Raw genomic sequence first — 23727 nt, forward strand, 5'->3', positions numbered from 1 at the left:
ACGTTCTGCAAATGTACCCCAGAACTTAAAGTATAATAATAATGAAAAGACACTTACGCAGCTAATATGAAAAAAACCTCATCATCACTGGTCATTAGAGAATACAAATCAAAACCACAATGAGATACCATCTCATGCCAGTTAGAATGGTGATCATTAAAAGGTCAGGAAACAACAGTTGCTGGAGAGGATGTGGAGAAATAAGAACGTTTTCATACTGTTGGTGGGAGTGTAAATTAATTCATCCATTGTGGAAGACAGTGTGGTGATTCCTCAAGGATCTAGAACCAGAAATACCATTTAACTTAGCAGTCCCATTACTGAGTATATACCCCCAAATGATTATTAATCATTCTACTGTAAAGACACATGCACATGTATATTTATTGCAGCACTATTCACAATAGCAAAGACTTGGAACCAACCCAAATGCCCATCAATGATAAACTGGATCAAGAAAATGTGGCACATATACACCATGGAATGTTATGCAGCCATAAAAAAGGATGAGTTCATGTCCTTTGAAGGGACATGGATGAAGCTGAAAACCATTATTCTCAGTAAACTAACACAGAAACACCTGTAACTTTTTTTTTAAGGTCACTCTTTATGTTGGATATTAGATTAGATTCAAATTTTAGATTTTTCCAATATATTTTATATATCATCTTTTCCTTTCTTAGTTTCATCTTTCCTTTTTTAGTTTTCCTTGTCCACTATGTTTAATTTAATAATACATTATATTAAACATATTTTTGCAAGCCAACTTAAATACTTTCTTAAATTCTTTTGGGTTTATATATGTGGTAGAGATGTATATTTTTAAAACCTGGTTGAAGTCATACTTTGTATGTACTTTGATATTCTACTTTTGCTACAATCATTTTAATTCCCTGCAAGACAAGTTTTATGTGCATTGTAATGTAAAATTTTACTTTAGTATCAGTAATAAGAGAGAGCTCAAATTTCTTTAAACAATAAAAATTTACTATTATATTTTCAGTTTTTTTTCTGAATGACATTATGCCTTGGAAAACTAATTCTAATCTTATTCTAGACACTATACACACAACCGCTTTGTAAAAGTTTTTTATTGAGCTATTGACTTATATCTGGATTTCTCATGGGAAGTCTCAAAAAAAATAGCTTATATCATTTAAAGGTGCTGAAAACATTTAAAGCATATAATTGCTTGAAGGTTCAAATTTATATTCTTTCATGTATTTTATGAGTTATACTTAGGAGATTTTAATTTTTAGTAGAGTTTCTCAGTTGCAGGTCAAAAGAACATAATTCCAATTGACATGTAAGAGACACATGGATATTTTCCAGGGATCTGAATGAAAGTGAGGTTTTCAAGGTTAGACAATGGTAGACCTAAAGGAATTAAACTTCATGTCCTGTTATTTTTAAAATGTTAAGGAAATGCAGAAAGAGGAAGTGGATTAGGTTCTATGATATCATTAGTGCTATTTTTATTCTCTTAAGTTCAAGAGCTTCAGCATGAGAAAAATATATGCAAAAATAAGGACCTTCAATTTTTTAAATTTTAGTTAGGGTGTTTCCAAAACGCCCATATGGTATAAGCACACTTTTAAAAAGAAATTTGCATTTCCATTTGCTAATAGGAATGTGCATTAGATGGGAAGAATGAGGATATGTTATATATTTTTCACAACTTGTATAGTGTCTGTTAAAGATATTAAAACAATAATTTTGTGGTATTACAAACCAAATTTTCTATAGGCAGAAACCCTTGAAAATGATGTTACTTTGTTTTAAACATTAGCTTATTACCTGAAATTAGTGCATATCACTTCCCCATTCAGCCTATGCTGAAAAATTTTATTAATTAGATTAATTCAGTTGTTCTCTGCAAGTTTAGTTTTACTTTGGTTTCCTTGTACTTTCACACAATTGAAAATAAGTTCTGATAATAACTAATATTGGGGAAATATTTAAGGAAGGCTGAAATGTTTGTCTTTCAATAGAATTTCTTAATTATGAAAACCAATAGCTTATATTAAAGGAATGTTTTTCTTTTTCTTAGGAAGGTTTTTATTTTGATGCAAAGGTGTAATAGAAATTGTCAATGGCTCACGCTTGTAATCTTGCCACTTTGGGAGGCTAAAGTGTAAGGATTGCAGGAGGCCAGGAGTTCCAGACCAGCCTGGGCAACAAAGGGAGACCTTGTCTCTACAAAATATTTTTTAAATAGCGCTCTCTCTCTCTCTCTTTCTCTCTCTCTCTCTCTCAATCTCTCTCTCTCTCTCTTCTGTCTCTCACTCTGTCTCTGTCTGTACACACACTTGTGTGTGTGTTTATTAGAAATGGAGAATGACTCTTTCTAATATGATGGCATACAGAGTTTAGGTGATAAAACTGAATCGAACTAGTCGTCTAAGTAATGTCAAGTGTTTCCCATGTTCTACCCTTCTGAAGACTGAAGAAAGAAAGAACATTTCTGGTCTGTAGCTTTGGTTGGCATTTATAGCACTGAGCTATTTTGATTTACTGCTGTGTATTGTGGAGCAACAAATAATAATTTTACTTTAGTGAATGTAAGGGAGTCTCCAACTGCTAGATTGGAAAAGAAGAGCCCTGTGTGCTAGTTGTCTTTCTCATCATCTCTCTTAGTAAATGTTTACTTACTGGAAGAAGGCAAGTACTATACACATTCTATGAATTAATAAGATATAAAAATACTTTGAAATCATGACTAAATAAAATAGTGCTTTTTTATATCATGCACAGAATGGTGATTCAGATATGTTGGTATGAGAATGAGGAATTGTTTCTATTTAAATTTTTAAAAAATGTTACCAGTTTTTAGCCTCAGCTCTTTAAGAGACTGAGCCTCTTAGGTCTGCTAAAGTGACAACATTCTTCATCTTTTTCTGGGCCCAAGCAAAAGACTCCTAACCTTAATTGGGCTGTTTTCAGTCTGAAGCTGTGATTTTCAAAATTAACATCCATCAGTTTCTTTGAAAATATGATACTAGTTGAATGCCTTAATCCTTCCATCTCCTCTCTGAATTCCAACAGGAATGCTTAAAAGAGACAGAGCCTATTCTTTCCTTCTTTCCCTCATTTTTACACTTTTTATATATGCTATTTTGTTGTGTGTTTTGTATATCTTTGTGAAATCTCCATCATATTAGAACAAAGAAGGGTATAAATATTAATTTAATGACTTTTAAGGCAGTGCTTCCCACCTGGAAGGCATATCAGAATCATCTATGTAATGTTTAATAGAAAACAGATGTTTTTATTAAAACATTACATGTTTTATTGTTGACCCTGCTGAATCAGAATCTTCAGGGTGGTGGAGCTTAAGTTTATATATGTTTCAAAAGTTTCTCTGCTGCTTCTGATAATGTATCTTTAACTTTGAACTGCTGCCCTAAACTGTGTTTTACTTTTCCAGGGTAATGGAAAAGTGTGATGTGACTCTATAGCAAATATTTTTCTGGAATAATTCATACCAAGAGTTTTCTTTAAATTCATCTGTTTTTACATTAACTTAAAAAATTCTGTGTGTGTATATATTTATATGTGCATGTATATGCATATATAACATTTGATTTCTTTTCATAGTTTGACTATAAAAATGACCCACAAATACTTATTTTGACTTTGGCCTATTTTTCTTGACAGTGATCCCTTTGGTGTTTGTTCTGTAGCATAAGCATGAGTGGGGACGAATCTATTGCTTGAGTCCAGGAAAAGATGAGGAATGTCGTGACTGTCTCAGTAAACACAGATGATGGTGATGAATTTAGTTTTGGTTGTTGTAACTGTCATTTGGCAGCAAGAGAGTGATATTGCTCATATAGTTTGCATAGAATTTAGAATTCATAGTTGAAGAATTAAAGATATTTAAAAAGGACAAATTTTGATAATGTGTCAAAAACTAGCCTTTCAAGGTTATAGGAACTTGCTGAGTTTGAATGTTACTGTTTTTCAAGGGTCTTTATGATTCAAAATGAGCCTATTCATACTTCCTAAGTCAGTACTTTTTTATTAATTTCCAATTTTTATTTTAAGTTCAGAAGTACATGTGCAGGAGGCATAGGTTTGTTACATAGGTATACGCGTGCCATGGTGGTTTGTGGCACAGAACATCCCGTCACCCAGGTATTAGGCCCGCCATCCATTAGCTGTTCTTCCTGATACTCTCCCTCCTCCTACCTTTCACCCTCTGACAGGCTCCACTGTTTGTTATTCCCCACCAAGTGTGCATGTGCTCTCATCAATCAACTTCCTCCTAAGTGAGAACACATGGTATTTGGCTTTCTGTTCCTTGGTTAGTTGCTGAGGACAATGGCCTCAACTCCATTCATGTCCCTGCAAAGGACAAGATCTAGTTCCTTTTTATGGCTACATAGTATTCTGTGGTGTATATGTACCACATTTTTTTAATCCAGTCTACCATTGATGGGCATTTACGTTGATTCCATGTCTTTGCTCTTGTGAATAGTGCTGCAATGAACGTGTGTATTCATGTATCTTTATAATACAACAGTTTATATCCCTTTGGGTGCATACCCAGTAATGGGATTGCTGGTTGAATGGTATTTCTACCTCTAGGTCTTTTGGGAATTGCCACACTGTCTTCCGCAATGGTTGAACTAATTTACACTCCCACCAACAGTGTAAAAGTATTCCTTTTTCTACAGAACCTTGCCAGCATCTGTTGTTTTTTAAACTTTTAATCATAGCCATTTAGTCAGTACTTTCTTGTTAGTGAGAATGTTGAAATAATTAAGACTTAAATTTTAATCTCAGTTTCAATACAGATTCACTGCCATTATGAATATAAAGCAAATTCATTAGTTTTCTATTTGCTGAAAGTTGGGAGTGTGTAGCCAAAAATTTACAAAAGACTTTAAATATTTGGATAAAAATGACTGTAAATGTGTTTAACTTTTGTTTGCTATAAGTGCAAAAAATGTATCTGAAGGTGATAGAAAAGAAACTATCCATATTAGCACATGTAAGAAAAAATTGTTCATATTATATAGCTCCAGATTTTTTTTTGTTTTCTTTTAAGGAAGAGCACCACCCTGAGAGAGTCTCATAGTATCTTTTTTTTTTTTTTTTTTTTTTTTTTTTTTGAAAAAAAGAAAGAAGCCGGGCGCGGTGGCTCAAGCCTGTAATCCCAGCACTTTGGGAGGCCGAGGCGGGTGGATCACAAGGTCGAGAGATCGAGACCAACCTGGTCAACATGGTGAAACCCCGTCTCTACTAAAAATACAAAAAATTAGCTGGGCATGGTGGCGCGTGCCTATAATCCCAGCTACTCAGGAGGCTGAGGCAGGAGAATTGCCTGAACCCAGGAGGCGGAGGTTGCGGTGAGCCGAGATCGCGCCATTGCACTCCAGCCTGGGTAACAAGAGTGAAACTCCGTCTCAAAAAAAAAAAAAAAAAAAAAAAAAAAAGAAAAAAATAAAAATTTTTTTACAATACATAAACTGTTATATGCCACAACTATTAATAGTTTGCTTAAGTCTGTTACACTATTTTATTGTTAGCACATTGTGTGTGTGCTTTGAAAATTGCTTGTAAGTGCTATGCTATTGTTTCCCAATTCCTGTACCTCATCTGATGACTATCCTCCTCAGTTTTCTCCATTATCAAGCCTCTTTAAATAAAATGAGTCACTGTGATGGTCCTAGCATAGCTTTTCAGGAAAACTCATCAACTCCAAGAAAATGCACATTATTGATAAACATCTCTCCATGTTGAGTTTGCATGATCTCTCATTTAAAAATTCAATCAACACGTGGATGGTTAGGTCACCATAAGAGTTGGCATACAAAAATTCAAGAATAAAGCTGATTGAGTTAAATTCTGTTATTCAGGTAGAAATTACTGCCATTATGTAAACAAACATTTTAGAAGAGGAAGAAAATGCTATATATGAAGAAGGAAAAAATAACCTCTCACTCTTACTATATTATGTAATAATAGAAAAAAAATCTTAAAATGACCAAAAACAGCTTTCTGAAGATATTTGTTTTTGGGGATTGGAGAAGATGACTTCTCAGTTGTTATACAGAATGTTAAGTTCAGAGAGAGGTGACTCTATAAAGCCATGTAAGCAACCCTGCATATCTTAAAAATTAATTCCTCATGTTCTTTGGTGGGTTGTGGGGATTTGTTTTAGGATATGACCGCGCGTGATCTGCTACAGCAGAGATATACCCTTCCAAATGGAGACACTGCCTGGCGGTCCTCACCCCTTGTGAATGCTGCTCTGGAAGGCAAGCTGGTCTTGTTGGATGGCATTCACCGGGTAAACGCAGGCACACTCGCTGTATTGCAAAGGTGTGTATGAGTCACAAAAATTTCCCAAACACACACACACACACACACACACACACACACACACCACTCTGACTTACATATTAAAGATGAAACTGTCTCATTCTTTTTTGTTTTTTAAACTGGGTTATATAGATCTGAAAAGTCATGATTCTATACCAAGTAGAATGGTACTTTTTTTATTGTTATAAACACAATGCAGTAAAACTCCAAATAGTGAACATTTTGGGAAAAGCCACTGCCATAGCAAAATTCTGTGTGTAGCTGCTGCAAAAAGAAAGCTCTTCAGTAGTAAGTTTGAAAGACTTTATGTATACAGGTGTATATGTGCAGCATATCACACTGCTGAAGTTTCTACAATTTGTCAGTCACAGCTTCACTATTTACAAACTCCTTTGGAATCATAGATCTTAATTATTGGTTGGTCTTGTTGGAATCTTTTTTCCTGAGAGAGAAAGAAAAATAGTTTTGTGTATAAGATATATAATAGCTTTTAAATTATATTTTATATAGACTATAAAAGCTTACTTTGTTGTAAATTGGAACATTTTTATAACTACTGTTTTCTTATATTTTGGTGGGAAAAATTTCCACACATTCCTAAAACTTCTCTAGAATTTAATGTTGAGAGAAGACTCATCATGTGTAATTGTTATAGAAAATATTCCCATCCTGTGTCATTTTAGGAGATTAATATATTTTTTATTTATTTTGGCTCTCTAAACTTGTAGACGTTTGATTTTTAACTCTGACTCATTAGGAAAGGTTAAATAAGTAGAATAAGCCATTTCCTCCACTAACCACTCAAAAGTTTCCTTTTTTTCTTGAAGTGATGCAGATTCTGAATGTAATTAAAGATTCTAAATACATTGTTAATTCTGATTAGATTTTAGAGCGTTTGAAAATAGTCACACATTTTCGGTGATTCACCATAAACGTTCCATAGATTTACAATATTTTTTCTCACAAACAGACAACACAGACACGGTAATAGTCCCGTTTTATTATCTATCTCTTGCATGTTTGCAGGAAGTGATAATAGAAGCAGCTACTACCATTAATTCAGTACCTACCCTGTGCTTGACATTGTGTTAACCCAGTGCTTCTCAGGTTCTCAACCTTGGAATCACCTTGCAAGAAGGGAATTTAAAAAATATTGATGCCTGGGCTTCACCATCAGAATTTTCTGATGTAATTTGTCTTGGCAAGGTCTGAACATTGGCACTTTTAAACTCTTCCCAGAAGATTCTAATGTACATTCAAGATTGAGAACAACTGTATTAAGCATCCATTTTCCATTAGCCATTTAATTTTCATTCATATTGTGAAGTTTTGATTTACTGACTTAATGTTACAGAAGATGAAAGTTTAGAGAGATAGAGTCATTCGCCCTCTCCCCAGTCATTCAGCTAATAAGGTGCACAGGGGGAGTTGAACTCAAGTCTGATTGGTTCCACTGCCCTCTCTCCTACCCTATGCATTATACAGCCTCTCCTCCCTTCAATACTTATAGAATGGAGACTATGTAGGCTTACTCTTTTGTGGGCACCAGGAGACTTAGGGGTTGGTGTGAGATATAGAACAGCGCTCTTCAGCCATTGCAACATCTGGAAGACTATGCTCTCTGTGATGTGGATGGTTAGGTCACCATTGCCATATGAAAAGCAATGTAGTTATTTCATTATGAAGATTTTTGATATTTTTAAATCTTGTAATTCCAAAGATAGAAATATTTTGATGCCAACACTTACAGAGTTACTTTAGACTCAAAAGAATGCCACCTGCCTTGTTTATGAATATATACCTTGTGGTTATCCTGAGACACTCATTCAGCTGTTTCTTTTCCTCTCCCTCCTCTTCCTTTCTTTTTTTCCCTCTTCCCCCTCTTTCATATCCCTATCAAGTATTTATGACTACTGCCCTCCAAAAGAGAAACCAACAGTTTTTCCAAGTATAACAGCACTAGTCAATTTGAAATTTTGGAAGGTCTATCTAACAAAATTGTTAGACTCAATTGCCAGCAGTAATAGACTGTTGAGTAACTGATTCTGCCTCTGAAAACTTCAGCATTCAAAACGGATTAATTTATTTTTGGACTTTTTTCTTATCTGTTAGATTAATCCATGATCGAGAGCTAAGCCTCTATGATGGTTCTAGGCTGCTGAGAGAAGACAGGTATATGCGTTTAAAAGAGGAGCTGCAAATGTCTGATGAACAGCTACAGAAGAGGTAATTTGGGGTCCATTACTCTTATTGTTAACTTATTGTTAAGTTAAAAATAATACTGTTTATTATTTTTCCGAACCTAGAGTAATGCCAAGACAACTTTGAACAGTTTAATAATTTGGTATCCTGGATAGGACACTAGTTTGGCATTTCTCAAAACTTGAAGTTGCTCTCGGAGGTGCACCCTGTACTCTCAGCCTTACTTTTTTTTTTTTTTTTTTAACCCTAATCAACTGTTTTATTGGCTTTTTTGTTGTTAATAGGACAGTGACTTGTTTTTTTATTTCAATAGTTTTTGGGGCACAGTTGGTTTGTGGTTACATGGATAAATTCTTTAGTGGTGATTTCTGAGATTTTAGTATACCTATCACCCAAGCAGTGTATCCAATATATAGCTTTTTGTCCCTCATCCCCCCTACCAAGCTTCTTTGCCCCTGAGTTCTAAAAGTCCATCATATTATTCTTTTTTTTTTTTTTCTAAATTGAAGGCAACAAATGAAAGTTAACTCCTAGCTTTGTTATTTCTAGGTATTCTTTTTGGGGGGGTGAGGGGAAGAGAGAAAAAAAGAAAAAGAGAGAAAGCAAGAAAAAAAAGAATAAAAGAGAGAAAGAAAGAGGAAGAGAAAGAGGGAGAGAGAATGGGAGTCTTGCTTTATTGCCCAGGCTAGAATGCAGTCTAAAAATGGGTATTGAAAACCCCTTTTATGCCAATAATTGTGCTTAACAATGGAGACAGAAAGGAATAAGGGAGGAAAATAACAAACATGCAGCCAACCAGTATTTCATTTAAACCTGTGAAATGCTATGCAATTACTGAGGAGTGATTTACTTCCAATTATGTAGTCACTTTTAGAGTAGGTATGATGTGGTATTGATAAGAATGTATGTTTTGTGGATTTGGGATGGAGGGTTCTATAAATGTTTATTAAGTTTACTTGTTCCAGGTCTGAGTTTAAGTCCTGGATATCCTTGCTAATTTACTGTCTTGTTGATCTGTCTAATACTGACAATGTGATGTTAAAGTCTCCCCCTATTATTGTGTGGGAGTCTAAGTCTCTTTAAAGGCATTAAGAACTTGCCTTATCGGGTGTTGAACAATGAGAACACATGGACACAGGGAGGGGAGCACTACACACTGGGGTCCGTTGGGGGGAAATGGGGGAGGGATGGGGGGTGGGGAGGTGGGAAGAGATAGCATGGGGAGAAATGACAGATACAGATGAGGGGACGGAAGGCAGCAAACCACACTGCCATGCGTGTACCTATGCAACAATCTTGCATGTTCTTCACATGTACCCCCAAACCTAAAATGCAATAAAAAAAAGAAAAAAAAAAAGAACTTGCCTTATGTATCTGGGTGCTCCTATATTGGGTGCGTATATATTTAGGATCATTAGCTCTTCTTGTTGCGTTGATTCTTTTACCATTATGTAATGTCCTTCTTTGCCTCTTTTGACCTTTGTTGCTTTAAAGTGTATTTTATCAGAGGCGAGAATTGCAACTCTTGCTTTTTATTTATTTATTTATTTATTTTTTGCTCTCCATTTGTTTAGTAAATCTTCCTCCATCCCTTTGTTTTGAGTTTTTGTGTATCCTTGCATGTGAGATGAGTCTGGATGCAGCATACCAATGGGTTTTGGCTTTTTATCCAATTTGCCTGTCTGTGTCTTTTGATTGGGGCATTTAATCGATTTAAATTTAGGATTAATAATAATATATGTGAGTTTAATACTGCCATTTGATGCTAGCTGGCTGTTTTGCCCATTAGTTGATATAGATTCTTCATTATATTGATGCTCTTTACCTTTTGGTATATTTTTGGGATCACTGATACTGGTTGTTCCTTTCTCTGTGTAATGCTTCCTTCAGAAGCTCTTGTAAAGCCAGCCTGGTGGTGATGAAATCTCTGAGTACTTGCTTGTTAACAAAAGATTTTATTTTTCCTTTGCTTGCGAAGCTTAGTTTGGCTGGATATGAAATTCTGCGTTGAAAGTTCTTTTCTTTAAGGATGTTGAATATTGGCCCCCACTCTCTTCTGGCTTGTAGGGTTTCTGCTGAGAGATCTGTTGTGAATCTAATAGGCTTCCCTTTGTGGGTAACCTGACCTTTCTCTCTGGCTGCCCTTAGCATTTTCTCTTTCATTTCAGCCCTGCTGAATCTGACGATTATGTGCCTTGGGGTTGCTCTTCTTGAGGCATATCTTTGTGGTGTTCTCTGTATGACCTGGAGTTGAATATGGTCCTGCCTTGCTAGGTTGGGAAAGTTTTCCTGAATAATATCCTGAAGAATATTTTCCAGCTTGGATTCATTCTCTTCATCACATTCAGGTACACCTATCAAATGTAGATTAGGTCTTTTCACATAGTCCCATATTTCTTGGAGACTTTGCTCATTCCTTTTTACCCTTTTTTCTCTAATCTTGTCTTCTCATTTTATTTCATTGAGTTGGTCTTCGACCTCTGATATCGTTTCTTCTGCTTGATCAATTCGACTGTTAAAACTTGTGCATACTTCGCAAAGTTCTCGTATTGTGTTTTTCAGCTCCATTAATTCACTTATATTCCTCTCTAAATTGTCTATTCTCGTTAGCATTTCATCAAACCTTTTTTCAAGGTTCTTAGTTTCTTTGCATTGGGTTAGAACATGTTCTTTTAGCGCACAGAAGTTTCTTATTATCCACCTTCTGAAGCCTGATTCTGACAATTCATCACACTCATTCTCCATCAGGCCTTGTTCCCTTGCTGATGAGGAGCTGCTATCCCCTGAAGGCAGAGAGGCTTTGTGATTTCGGATGTTTTCAGCCTTTTTGTGCTGGTTTCTTCCCATCTTTGTGGATTTATCCACCTGTCGTCTTTGCATTTGCTGACTTTCAGATTGGGTCTCTGAGTGGATGTCCAGCTTGTTGGTGGTGATGTTATTTCTGTTTCTTTGTTTTCCTTCAGTGGACGCCCCTCCCGCACAGACCTGGACCTTCCCGGGTTCAGCTGTGCTTTCTGTGAAACTCAACTGTCTGTGTTTCCAATTGCTGTGTTTTTTTGTGGGGGTGGGACCAGCCAAGCCCAATCACCTGGCTCCGTGCCTCAGAGCCCCCTTTTTTTTCTTTTCCTAATTGAACAGTCAGTTCTCTCCCAGGTGCCCCAGTCACCCGCTGAAAAGGCACTGGGATCTATGCAGTTTTCCGTGTGGCCACCCTGCCAGCTGAAACAGCAGTGCTGAGTCTCGCAGCACTTTTCTGCCTGGGAATCTCCTGGTCTGGCTCCTGGCTTCAGTCCCCTTTTCAATCAGCTGAATGGGCGACTCTGCATTCCCAGAGCTCCAAACACCAACTAAAAGGGCACCCAGCCCTGCATATTCCGCACTGAGAACCGCTGCACCAGCCAAAAGACTTGCGCTGGTGACCCATGGGGCTCCTCCACTGGGAATCTTCTGGTCCATAGGCAACAATAATTCATCTGGAAGTCTGGTGTCCACTCACTCCCTGCGCCTTCACTGGGAGCTGCAATACTGAGCTGCTGCTAATCGGCCATCTTGGATCTCTCTCCCCATCATATCAGTCTTATTCCTTTGTGTTCTCACAGCTTAGTTCCCACTAGTAAGTGATGACATGTGATATTTAGTTTTCCATTCCTGAGTTACTTCACTTAGAATCATGGCCTCCAGCTACATCTAAGTTGCTGCAAAAGTTTTTTTTTTTTTTTCAGGTAAAATTAAGTTTTTTTACTTTACAAAATAATTTGCCAAAATATTTCAGAATAGTGGCAAGTAACATACTCTAGTTAAGCATTTACAATAAAGATTTACTTTTAATCCAAGTTTTCAGAAAAAGTAATTGGGAGTGGGACATACTTGCATTAAATAACAAAAATATAAAAATATGAATGTCATAAAATCATACTATTTTGGAATGCTAAAGGACCCTGGGAAATTCTAATCCAACTTCCTCACTTTACAAAATAGGGAACTAAGAACCAAATAAGGTTATTTACTCGTCAAGATCACACAGATACATAATTACAAAGGCTGTGCAAAGAAAATCAAAGGCAGAATATTTTCTGTATTTTTTTTTCTATTCATATTTTGAGATCACATCTCTTCATTTACCTATAAAGTAAAAAACATAGCTGGTCAATGCTTAAATCAAGTAATATTATTAAAGATAACATTTAAGGTTACAATGCAGATTCTCATGTGTGGACAAGTCATATTTTAATAGTGTAAACAGTAGATTCAAATGCACTTAAAGTCAGTCAATCCACTTGTGTTTCTTAATTTTGCTGACCTTTGAATTGCCACTGAAATAGCATAATACTGTGCTATTATTTTCCAAAAATTATTTTAGATCTATTTTGTTTTTTCTGTATATAATACTGTGAATTTTATAACACATGAGCACACACTGAAATCTGTCACTCCTTTTTATAGCTGAGTAGTATTCCATGGTGTATTTATACCACATTTTCTTTATCCACTTGTTAGTTGATAGGCATTTAGATTGGTTTCATATTTTCCTATTGTGAATTGTGTTGCTATAAACATGCATGTGCATGTGTCTTTTTCATATAATGACATCTTTTCTTTTTGGTAGATGTCCAGTAGAGGGATTGCTGGATCGAATGGTAGATCTACTTTTAGTTCTTTAAGGACTCTCCATACTGTTTTCCATAGTGGTTGTACTAATTTACATTCCCACCAGCAGTGTAAAAGTGTTCCCTTTTCACCATATCCATGCCAATCTATTATTTTTTGACTTTTTAATTATGGCCATTCTTGCAGGAGTAAGGTGATATCTCATTGCAGTTTTACTTTTCAGCCTTATTTTTAAATAAGTGTTTAAACGTTTTATAAGAACATTGGTTTTGGCCACTGCAGTGTCTCATGCCTATAATCCCAGCACTTTCAGAAGCTGAGGCAGGTGGATCACCTGAGATCAGGAATTTGAGACTAGCCTGGCCAACATGGTGAAACCCTATCTAATAATAGAAAAAAAATTATCTGGGTGTGGTGACACACACCTGTTATCTCAGCTACTTGGGAGGCTGAGGCAGGAGAATCACTTGAACCCGGGAGGCGTAGGTTGCAGTGAGCCAAGATTTTGCTCCAGCCTGGGCAACAAGAGTGAAACTCTGTCTAAAACAAACAAACAAAAGAACATTGGTTTTAAGAAGGCAATCTTCCTCTCTTGCCCTGTCAATTCAGTTTTGACCTCATATTTTGTATTCTCTCAACAAAACTAAAGCTGGGCCCGTAATTTACTGGGCTCATCCTCCAAGGAAGTCATCAGTATTGTTAGAGTATGCCACCTGATGCCAGGTTACCCTGTGTAGCTTATTTAAACATTGCTTGTAGAGATGTAACAACCACATGCAGTGATGAGACTTGACTGGATTCTGGAGGAAGAAAACAAAATAAAAACAGCTATTAAAAACAGAAAAGCTTAAACACAGACTATGTTATGTGATATTATTGAATTATTAATTTCCTTAAGTACCATAATATTATTGTGGTTATGAAGGAGAATATTCCTGTTCTTGGGAGATGCATGTTGAGATACTTAAGGCATAATGTAAAATAAAAGTCTACAACTTTCAAATATTTCCGACAAAAAGACGTGTGTGTGTACAGACAGACATAACACAGAGAAAGATAAATATCAAGTGAGAGTGAGAACACAAATGTGGTAAAATCTTAACAGTTGGCAATATCTAGGTGAATGATATATGGGTATTTGCAGTCTATTCTTTGACATTTTCTATGAGTTAAAAATTTTTCAAAATAAAAAGCTTCAAGTAAAATTTTTTTCAGCTGCATACTATACAGAATGAAGTTTGGCATATGTTATTTTCTATCTTGCTACATTTCCATGGATATTTTAACAGAATTAGAGATTGACATACAGAGGAACTCTTCATTACTTAATCTGACTCTGTTTAATTGAAGCTTTCTCACTGCTCAAAGGGTTTACTGCCATATTTAAAACATTAAAATCCCATAAAAGATAGTTAAGTATATTTATTAATGTTTATATTTTAAGAAGAAATTTGTTAAAAAATTTATTGGAATTTTTTCCAAGAGGGGAAATGTTAAATTCCCTCCTATCTCTGTACAAGTCACTAAAAAAAATTCACTTGATTACACAGCTGCTCATACTTCTGAGGTATACATTATCAAATTATCCTAGACTGGTAAATTGTTGGTTGAGTGTTTAGGGAGGCAAGTTAGAGATCCTTCACATATCATACCCTCAGTGTACAGCAGTCAGCTTTTGCACATTATTGCATGTGAATCATGGGTCATGGAACAGTTTATGGTTTCAGAAGGATGAATCAAAGCAATTTTGCAATAGCTCACAGCATTTCTCCCTGGCAGTTTCTCTTAGGACATCAGAAGCATTGTACTTGTCTCCAAATATCCAGGAAATGACAGCCCTTTTCTATGAAAAATACCCAAGTTCTCTAATCATCACAGGCAGTTTTACAGATGAAAATACTTTCAGGAACAGGGTGGCCCTAAGCATCATGTTCAGGGTTTGGCTCAGAGTGGTTAATAGTATTTCTTCTCAAAATTTCCACCTTCGTCGCTATGGATTTGTGTCTCCCCCATGAATACAAACTAGGCTCAGCTCTGTCTCCAGAGGTCACTGGAATAAAATGGAGAGAGATCATAGCAATGCTTTCTTTCCTTGACTTGCTTTAAAATTTTTTTTCATTTGAATTTTTACCACAGTTAAACATTCATGAAACTTGAGCCAGATAGTTTTTCTTTATTATTATTATTATACTTCTGGGACACATGTACAGTACATGCAGGTTTGTTACATAGGTATACGCGTACCATGGTGGTTTGCTGCATCCATCACCCTGTCACCTACATTAGGTATTTTTCCTAATGCTATCCCTCCCCTATCCCCCCAACCCCTGCTATCCCTCTGGTAGCCCCCCACCACCCCCCGACAGGCCCCAGAGTGTGATGTTCCCCTCCCTGTGTCCATGTGTTCTCATTGTTCAACACCTACTTATGAGCGAGAACATGTGGTGTTTGGTTTTCTGTTCTTGTGTCAGTTTGCTGAGAAGGATGGTTTCCACCTTCATCCGTGTCCCTGCAAAGTGTGTGAATGCATCCTTTTTAATGGTTGCATAGTATTTCATGGTGTATATATGCCACATTTTTTTATCCAATCTATCATTGATGGGCATTTGGGTTGGTTCCAAGTCTTAGCTATTGTAAACAGTGCCACAATAATCATACATATGCATGTGTCTTTATAATAGAATGATTTATAATCCTTTGGGTATATACCCCATAATGGGATTGCTGGGTCAAATAGTATGTGGAGAAATAGGAACGTTTTTACACTGTTGGTGGGAGTGTAAATTAGTTCAACCATTGTGGAAGCGAGTGCGGTGATTCCTCAAGGTTCTAGAACTACAGCCAGATAGTTTTTCAAAGTATTTTATGAAAAATACCATCCCCTGTCATTGGTTCATTGACAGTCTCCCGTTTCCCACTTCTTACTTCCTAGAGGTGATTACTTTCAACGTTTAGGTCTTGCTTTTGGTATTTACCTCCATGTCACTAAACAATATACTTCCATTGATAATTCTTGATTTATTTTTAGTGTTAGAAATAATCTATTGATTTCTACATGGAAAATTAACCTTTAGCTCTTTCACCACCTCTTGTCTCATTACACATGCACACTTCTATCCTCATTCTAAAGAGTTATAGAATAATTTTGCTTAAAACTTTATTTAATGCTTATAACATGACAACCTAAGAACTATACCCACTTAACCAGTTTACAACAATTATTTTCCATTCTTGCATGCATCTTTTTTTCTGAAGTTAGTAATTACCTAGATGTGAAGAGAGACAGATAAGTAAATTACAATGTAATTTTACGTGTTAGAATAAAGGCCTGTATAATATATGTGGGAGCACTGAGGAGAAAGTGACTGTTTCTATGCATATGTATTGCTTTATTTTAAATCCTAAACACTTTCCTTATTATCTAAATCTTCCCTCAGCACATTCAGGCACATCTGGTATTTATCAATTCCATCTTCTATCAATTTATTATTTTTTTCTTTTTGTCTTTTTTTTGAGACAAGGTCATATTCTGACACCCAGACTGGAGTGCTGTGGCACGATCTTGGCTCACTGCAGCCTTGAACTCCTGAGCTCAAACCATTCTCCCGCCTTAACCTCACAAGTAGCTGGGACTACAGTTGTGCATCACCATACCCATTTTGGTTTTTTCCCCTCACTTTTTTTTTTTTCTGTAGAGTTCTCACTGTGTTGCTGAGTCATGTCTTAAACTGCTGGCCTCAGGGATCCTCCTGCCTTGGCCTCCCTAAGTGCTAACAGTATAGGTGTGAGCCGTGCTCCTGGCCCTTCTGTCAGTTTCATGTTTCTCCCATATTCTGAAGAACTCTCATCTGGGCTTGTGGCTCTTTATACTGGTAGCTCCTGCATCATCTTAGATCTCACTCCACTCCCACTTACCCAGTCTCCTCTGGTCTTTTTGCCTGTACCTTTTATTATTTAGACATATGTTGAGCCTTGTGGGTAAGGTAATCCTGTTAATCTGGTTTTAGTTGACTGTCTGAGCTAACAGTGTTTCCTTATGTGAACCTAGTAATTAGGAATACTTTGATGCCTTTTAATGACAAAGTCTATTAGAGTCTCATAATTAATGGCTGCTGGCAGTGGGCTACCAACCCTTTCAGCTTCATAGTGTGAAACCCAGTTTCTAAACAATTATATTTGACTCTTTTGCCAAACTTCATTGTATAGTAATTCTTCACCAAGATTATATATCTTGATCATCTCCAGAGTGCTCTATAGGCTTTTATATTCTCTGCAGGTAATCACATGCTTAACATGGTCTTAAAAGGGTTAAAGCCTTCTTTTTTTGTGTTACAAGACACCAGGAATGTTGTGGATGTGGTAGTTAGAAATAGTGTGATGGCCACATACACCAGATACTATGCCTGCATTTCCCTCAGGAAGTAGAGACCAAAATAGAACTCTGTCCTTAATGAGAAAAACTTCTTTGGGGAAAGGGGGAATATAAATACTATAGGATGCTAAATATGTCTTTTCTTGCTGTTGACCAGAGCATAAATGAGGGCAATGAGAGTTTCTGTTATTAACAGTTTATATTGCCAAGAAAGGGCTTCTGGTTATCTCGGGGAAACAGTAAAGATTAGAGAATATGCTAACATTTTTGCATTTTTATTGAATTTTTAAAATATTTGTTGCTATTGAACACTGAAAACAGTTTACAATCTCTCATTCTTAGTGGTGAACATAACCAGACATTTGAGCACAATCCTGGATCAGTTATATTCTCTGAACCCTTTTACTCTTACCCATATTTGAAGACAGGATCCAAGCACTATCTCCTAGCTTCCTAGAAACTTTAGTATTTCTTTGCCAGCATTTAAAAAATTCTAGATAGATCCAGGATTTTATGCCCAAATCATTGTATTTGATTTTCAAGACGAAAAGCCTTAAGGAAATTCTGATTTTGAAAATAATTTTTCTGAACATTTTTATGGTCAAGGAACCATTTGAAACCCTTTGCCTGTCAATGATAGAATCATTTATATTTTATGTTTTAAGTTTGTCTTTTTGATTCAGGGAATGTACCTCTTCTCATGTATTTATTCAGGACCAAATTTGACTGGCTTTTGGCTGGGACACCGTAAGTTCAGTTCTTATCACTTACCTTTGTTTGTCCTTCCCACCAAAGGTCTTCAAAAAATTAATAGCAGTGATGGTCATTAACAATAGCAGCATACATTTATTTACTTAGCATTTGCTCTCTTCCAAGTATTATACTAGACCTTGGGTGGTATAAAGATGCATAAGGAATGTGTTCATGCAGTTTGCTACACTGACCAAGAAAAAGGGGAAATGTCTGTGTACAGAACTGCATAACTCTACGTTCTAAATTGGAACATTAGTATTGAAATATGAAAAACTAATTATAAAATCTGTTCTATTTCATGATTGATATCTTTATAGAAACCTTCCATATTATTCTTTCAAGTCCCCCAATATACAAATTCAATGAAAATGTACCATAGGATTCCATTTAAGAACTGGAGATTTTTGAAGTATTTTTTTGTTTTATTAAAAGCTCTGTTGAGGTATGATTGACATATAATATTGTGCATATTTGAAGTGCACAGTTTGATAATTTTTTATATTTACAAATACCTGTGAAACCATCACCAATATCAAGAAAATGAATGTATCTATAATCCTCAAAAGATCCTCAGACCCCTTTGTCATCTCTCCCTCCTGCGCCTTCTTACTCTCCTCTCTCATCCCCAGGGTTCTGCTTCTGGTCATTATATATAGCTCATATTTTCTTTTTTTTTATTTTTTATTTTTTGTTTTATTGCATTTTAGGTTTTGGGGTACATGTGGAGAACACGCAAGATTGTTGCATAGGTACACACGTGGCAGTGTGATTTGCTGCCTTCTTCCCCATCACCTATATCTGGCATTTCTCCCCATGCTGTCTCTCCCCAACTCCCCACCCCCCGCTGTCCCTCCCCTATTCCCCCCCAACAGACTCCAGTGTGTAGTGCTCCCCTCCCTGTGTCCATGTGTTCTCATTGCTCAACACCCGCCTATGAGTGAAAACATGCGGTGTTTGATTTTCTGCTCTTGTGTCAGCATAGCTCATATTTTCTAGAGTTTTATACAAATGGAAAAACACAGTATGTGCTCTTTTTGTCTGGCTTCTTTCACTTTGCTTAAGTGTTTTGAGATCACTCATGTTATTATGTACATTGATAGTTTGTTCGTTTTTACTGCTAAGAAACATCAGAAAGTACTTTATAAAAACTTACTTATACCCACAAACATATTTGACCTCAATATTTTTATTTAAAAAATCTTTTTAAACACTGTTTTTACTCTGTAAATCTGTAATCTTTAAGAAGTGATATCTTTTTATCTGAAATTAAGACGTATCTGTAGTTTCATTTATTGTTTTGTTGTTGCTAAAATTTTAGTATTAAACCTAACCTTAATTTTAAATTTTAATGGCATTTGTCTCCCAATTTTTGATTATATATTACTTCTTCAGTCTTTGTATTACCTGCCAGTTTCTCACATCACCCTAAAATACACAGCAGATCCTCTGCTCTTTAGCTTTCAGACTTGGGGAACTTAGCTAGCATCATCAGGAAATGACTTCCTGTGTAACCTGTTTGTACGTAAGGAAGCCTTTGGGAAGAACCTAGCAAACAAAAAGGCCCTTCTCATCCTGTTTTTCAGTAGTTTGGTGACTGTTTTTATAATCATTATATACTTCTCTGCCTAACATATCAGCTGTCTTAGAAACTGCCTTCTTCAAAGTTGGCCAACTTACTCAAGTACCCTGCTAGAGTCAATACTAAAAAGCAAGCTACTGACAATATATGTGCCAGTAAGTGACCATCACCTTCAAATTTAAACCATTTAGCATGTTCTCATTTCAGTTGCTCTTTTAGCCCTAATTTTACAGTTCCACTGTGGTACCTGGCTTCCTGACCTACTGGTTTAGGGATATAAATTAGCCTTCCTCTTTTGGCTTGCCTGTTGTATTTTGACTTTGCTTATTCCCTGATTTGGTATCCTTCACTATCTTAAGTGAGAAACTACATCTGTAGTTTTAATTTTGTATAGCCAAACCAGGCTCTGTCTCTTCTACCTCTTGTTGCCCTAACTAGGAGAGAGGAGGATCAAGAATACATCCCACATCTGTTGCTGGGCTTTATGGGAGTTTTCTGGATTACAGCAAACCACTTAGCAGAAGTGGAAAATGGAATATCCTCCCTCTTTAGCTTTCCCATCACAGGATTTTCTGTGTCCAATTTCTGTCACATGGCTATCTAATTACTAGCAATCTTGAGTGACTATGCTATCCTCTGGACTGTCAGGCACTATCCATGTTGTTATCCTTTCTTCTTTTCCCAGAACAACTCTTTTGGACAAATCACTCCCCCAGGCCCTGCCAAAACATCTGCAAATAAGTCTTTTTCTTTCTGCATAGAGAAATGAAATGATATCTGGTAGTTTTTGTGAATTCATTTCATCTAGGCCTTTCATGTGACCAATTTTTAGAAATTGGTTTCCCCTTGTCTTCAAATGATGATGTGGCCTCTAAAATTACAGATCACTCAGTGAGGGACTTGATAGACCTGTCTGTTGTATTGGTGGTACTTGGTCTTAACTCTGATTCAGAGTACTCATCTGATTGTTTCCACTGTGTCCTACCTCCTGGTATTCTAGTTGCTTGGTCATTTAACTTTTGGGTTCTAATATAATGTTATAGTTAATGCTGAAATGCCAGTTATGTACCTGTATTTTTTGTTTTTCTGAAGCTCTTGGCAAGTGTTTAGATTTCATCTCTCCTTTCTCTTAGCAAGAACCATATTACTCTCAAAGAGAGTATTTCTGCTGGATTTTTGAGTAGAATTGATAAGAACTGACAATATTATTCACATAATTAGATCCTAATATGGAGTTTCTAGCTCTTCCAAAAATAGCTGAAGTAATTTTACAAACCAAAGGTGGTCTTATCTTACTCCTCTGTGGGTCCTAGAAATTTTACATGCTTCCTCATGTTTCCTAGCAGAGATTTTTAAAAGAGATCACTTTAAAATCATAACATTCCCTATTAAAATGGCAAAAGGGGCTGGACACGGTGGCTCATGCCTGTAATCCCAGCACTTTGGGAGGCCGAGGTGGGTGGATCACGAGATCAAAAGATTGAAACCATCCTGGCCAACATGGTGAAACCCCGTCTCTACTGAAAAATACAAAAATTAGCTAGGGTTGGTGGTACATGCCTGTAGTTCCAGCTACTGAGGAGGCTGAGGCAGTAGAATCACCTGAACCTGGGAGGCAGAGGTTGCAGTGAGCTGAGGTGGCACCACTGCACTCCAGTCTGGTGACAGCGAGACTCCGTCTCAAAAAAAAAAATGACGAAAGGGTGAATTCTTTAAAGGTTTTATTTTCTCTGCTTTTTTAAGACTTAAGTGTTATTCCCCATCTAAATTTTAAATTCAGTCTAACCCTTTATGCTGCTTACATTTTCTGTACTGTAAAATCTCCTCATCCTGAATTATGCTTCTTGGTCTTTATGATTGACATAGAGTGAGTTCCTTGTGAGATAGGCGGTTTTGAAGGGGTTTTAAGTGAATAAAGACAATCTCTGTAATGAATGTGAACTGGATGAGATTTTATTTCAAGATACTGTGGAGAAAATATGTTGCAGGCATAACAGCATATCAAAAGCAGTGGTTTGTGCCAGGGCTGGAGTTTTATGAGTGGTTATTATACAACATTTACTAGCAGTAGGTGATTGTTTTGATCTTAGGTTCTTAGAATGTCCCCTTTTTTTTTTTTTTCAAAGCTAACTCTTAGGATAATAACATTGACATTATTAACAACATGATAGCCCTAATATTGCCTAGGCTTTAGTTATCATGACCTGATTTCTTACATGAAAGATATGTTATTTATTTTTCATGTTTTTTCCTATTTTAGATCCATTTTTCCTATCCATCCCTCCTTCAGAATCATTGCCTTGGCAGAGCCCCCCGTTATTGGAAGCACAACACACCAGTGGCTGGGACCAGAATTCTTAACCATGTTCTTTTTCCATTACATGAAACCACTTGTCAAAAGTGAAGAAATCCAAGTGATTAAGGAAATGGTAAGAAGAAAGCTGATCTTAGCCTATTTCCTACAGCTGTTCTTTTTTTAAGGCACTCTGATACCTGCTGAAGTAGTTAGACGTTTTTAGCTTTTTCTTCCCACTTACTACCAAATTTTCTCATTTAGTGGTGAAAGTCAGTGGTTCTCCAGCTTCCACATTTTTCAGCATCATCTGGAGGACTTGGTAAAACTCAGGTTTCTGGGCTGCATCTGCATAGTTTTCAAGCCGGTAGATCTGGGATGGCATATTAAAATTTGTATTTCTAACAAGTTCTCAGGTGATACTGATGCTGCTGGTCTGGGACCCTGACACTCTAAGAACCAAAGATGTGGCCTGTCTCTCCTCTTTCCTCAGGTGGAGGCCATTTTGGAATTCCTTTTCTTAAATTCCTTAAATTTGTTTAGTCAAAGGTGACTATTTTAAGTTCCTACTATAAAGGGAGGCCCAATGCATAAATACTAAGTAGTCCTGGTCCCTCAAGATTGTAATGTATCCTGTAGTTTCCTGATTAGTCTTTTGATGGCTTCCAGTGTATGTGATCCACTATTTTAATGTGTGCCTTAAGCATTGAGGTTAGTGCTTTTGTAGTTTTAAAACTGCATTCTTCAATGTAGTAGCACTAGCCATGTTATACAATAATAATAATAATAATAATAATAATTATTATTATTATTATTATTATATTGAGACAGAGTCTTGCTCCTGTTGCCCAGGCTGGAGAAGTGTGATCTCAGCTCACTGCAGCCTCTGCCTCCTGAGTTCAAATGATTCTCCTGCCTCAGCCTCCTGAGTAGCTGGGACTCCAGGTGCACACCACCATGCCTGGCTAATTTTTGTATTTTTAGTAGAGACAACAGGGTTTCACCATGTTGGCCAGGCTGGTCTCAGACTCCTGACCTCAACTGATCTGCCCACCTTGGCTTCCCAAAGTGCTAGGATTACAGACATGAGTCACCACGCCCAACCACATTAAATTATTAATTTTTTAAAAATTTCAGCCTGGGGTGGTGGCTCACACCTGTAATCCCAGCACTTTGGGAGGCTGAGGCAAGCAGATCACCTGAGGTCAGGAGTTTGAGCCCAACCTGGCCAACAGGTGAAACCCCCATCTCTACTAAAAATACAAAAAATTAGCTGGGTGTGGTGTTGCACACCTGTAATCCCAGCTACTCAGGAGGCTGAGGCGGAAGAATTGCTTGAACCCAGGAGGCAGAGGTTGCAGTGAGCCAGGATCGCGCCACTGCACTCCAGTCTGGGCAACAGAAAGAGAGTCTGTCTAAAAAAAAAATCAGTTTCTCAGTCACTTTTCATGTACTCAGTATCCACATGGGAGCTTTTGGCTACCATATTAAGCAGCATGAATACAGTGTTCATCATCATAGAATGTTCTGTTGGACAGTGCTGTTCTAGATCACTAATTATTAACTTTCTATTTAAATGCAGTTATTCCC

The 23727-nt window shown here is 36.7% G+C and overlaps 1 protein-coding gene across 4 annotated transcripts in view; it reads left to right on the plus strand.

The window, feature by feature from the left end:
- VWA8 (von Willebrand factor A domain containing 8) overlaps positions 1-23727 on the plus strand; it is a 372198-nt gene that overhangs the window by 117290 nt on the left and 231181 nt on the right. For all 4 annotated transcript variants that reach the window (XM_003934387.4, XM_074387788.1, XM_074387787.1 and 1 more), the window contains 3 exons: positions 6170-6330; positions 8443-8556; positions 22105-22273. In XM_003934387.4, coding sequence (XP_003934436.2) covers positions 6170-6330; positions 8443-8556; positions 22105-22273 — 444 coding nt within the window. The remainder of the gene's footprint in view (positions 1-6169; positions 6331-8442; positions 8557-22104; positions 22274-23727) is intronic.

The sequence above is a fragment of the Saimiri boliviensis genome, chromosome 16, assembly GCF_048565385.1.
Source record: "Saimiri boliviensis isolate mSaiBol1 chromosome 16, mSaiBol1.pri, whole genome shotgun sequence".
NCBI classification, from domain to species: Eukaryota; Metazoa; Chordata; class Mammalia; order Primates; family Cebidae; genus Saimiri; species Saimiri boliviensis.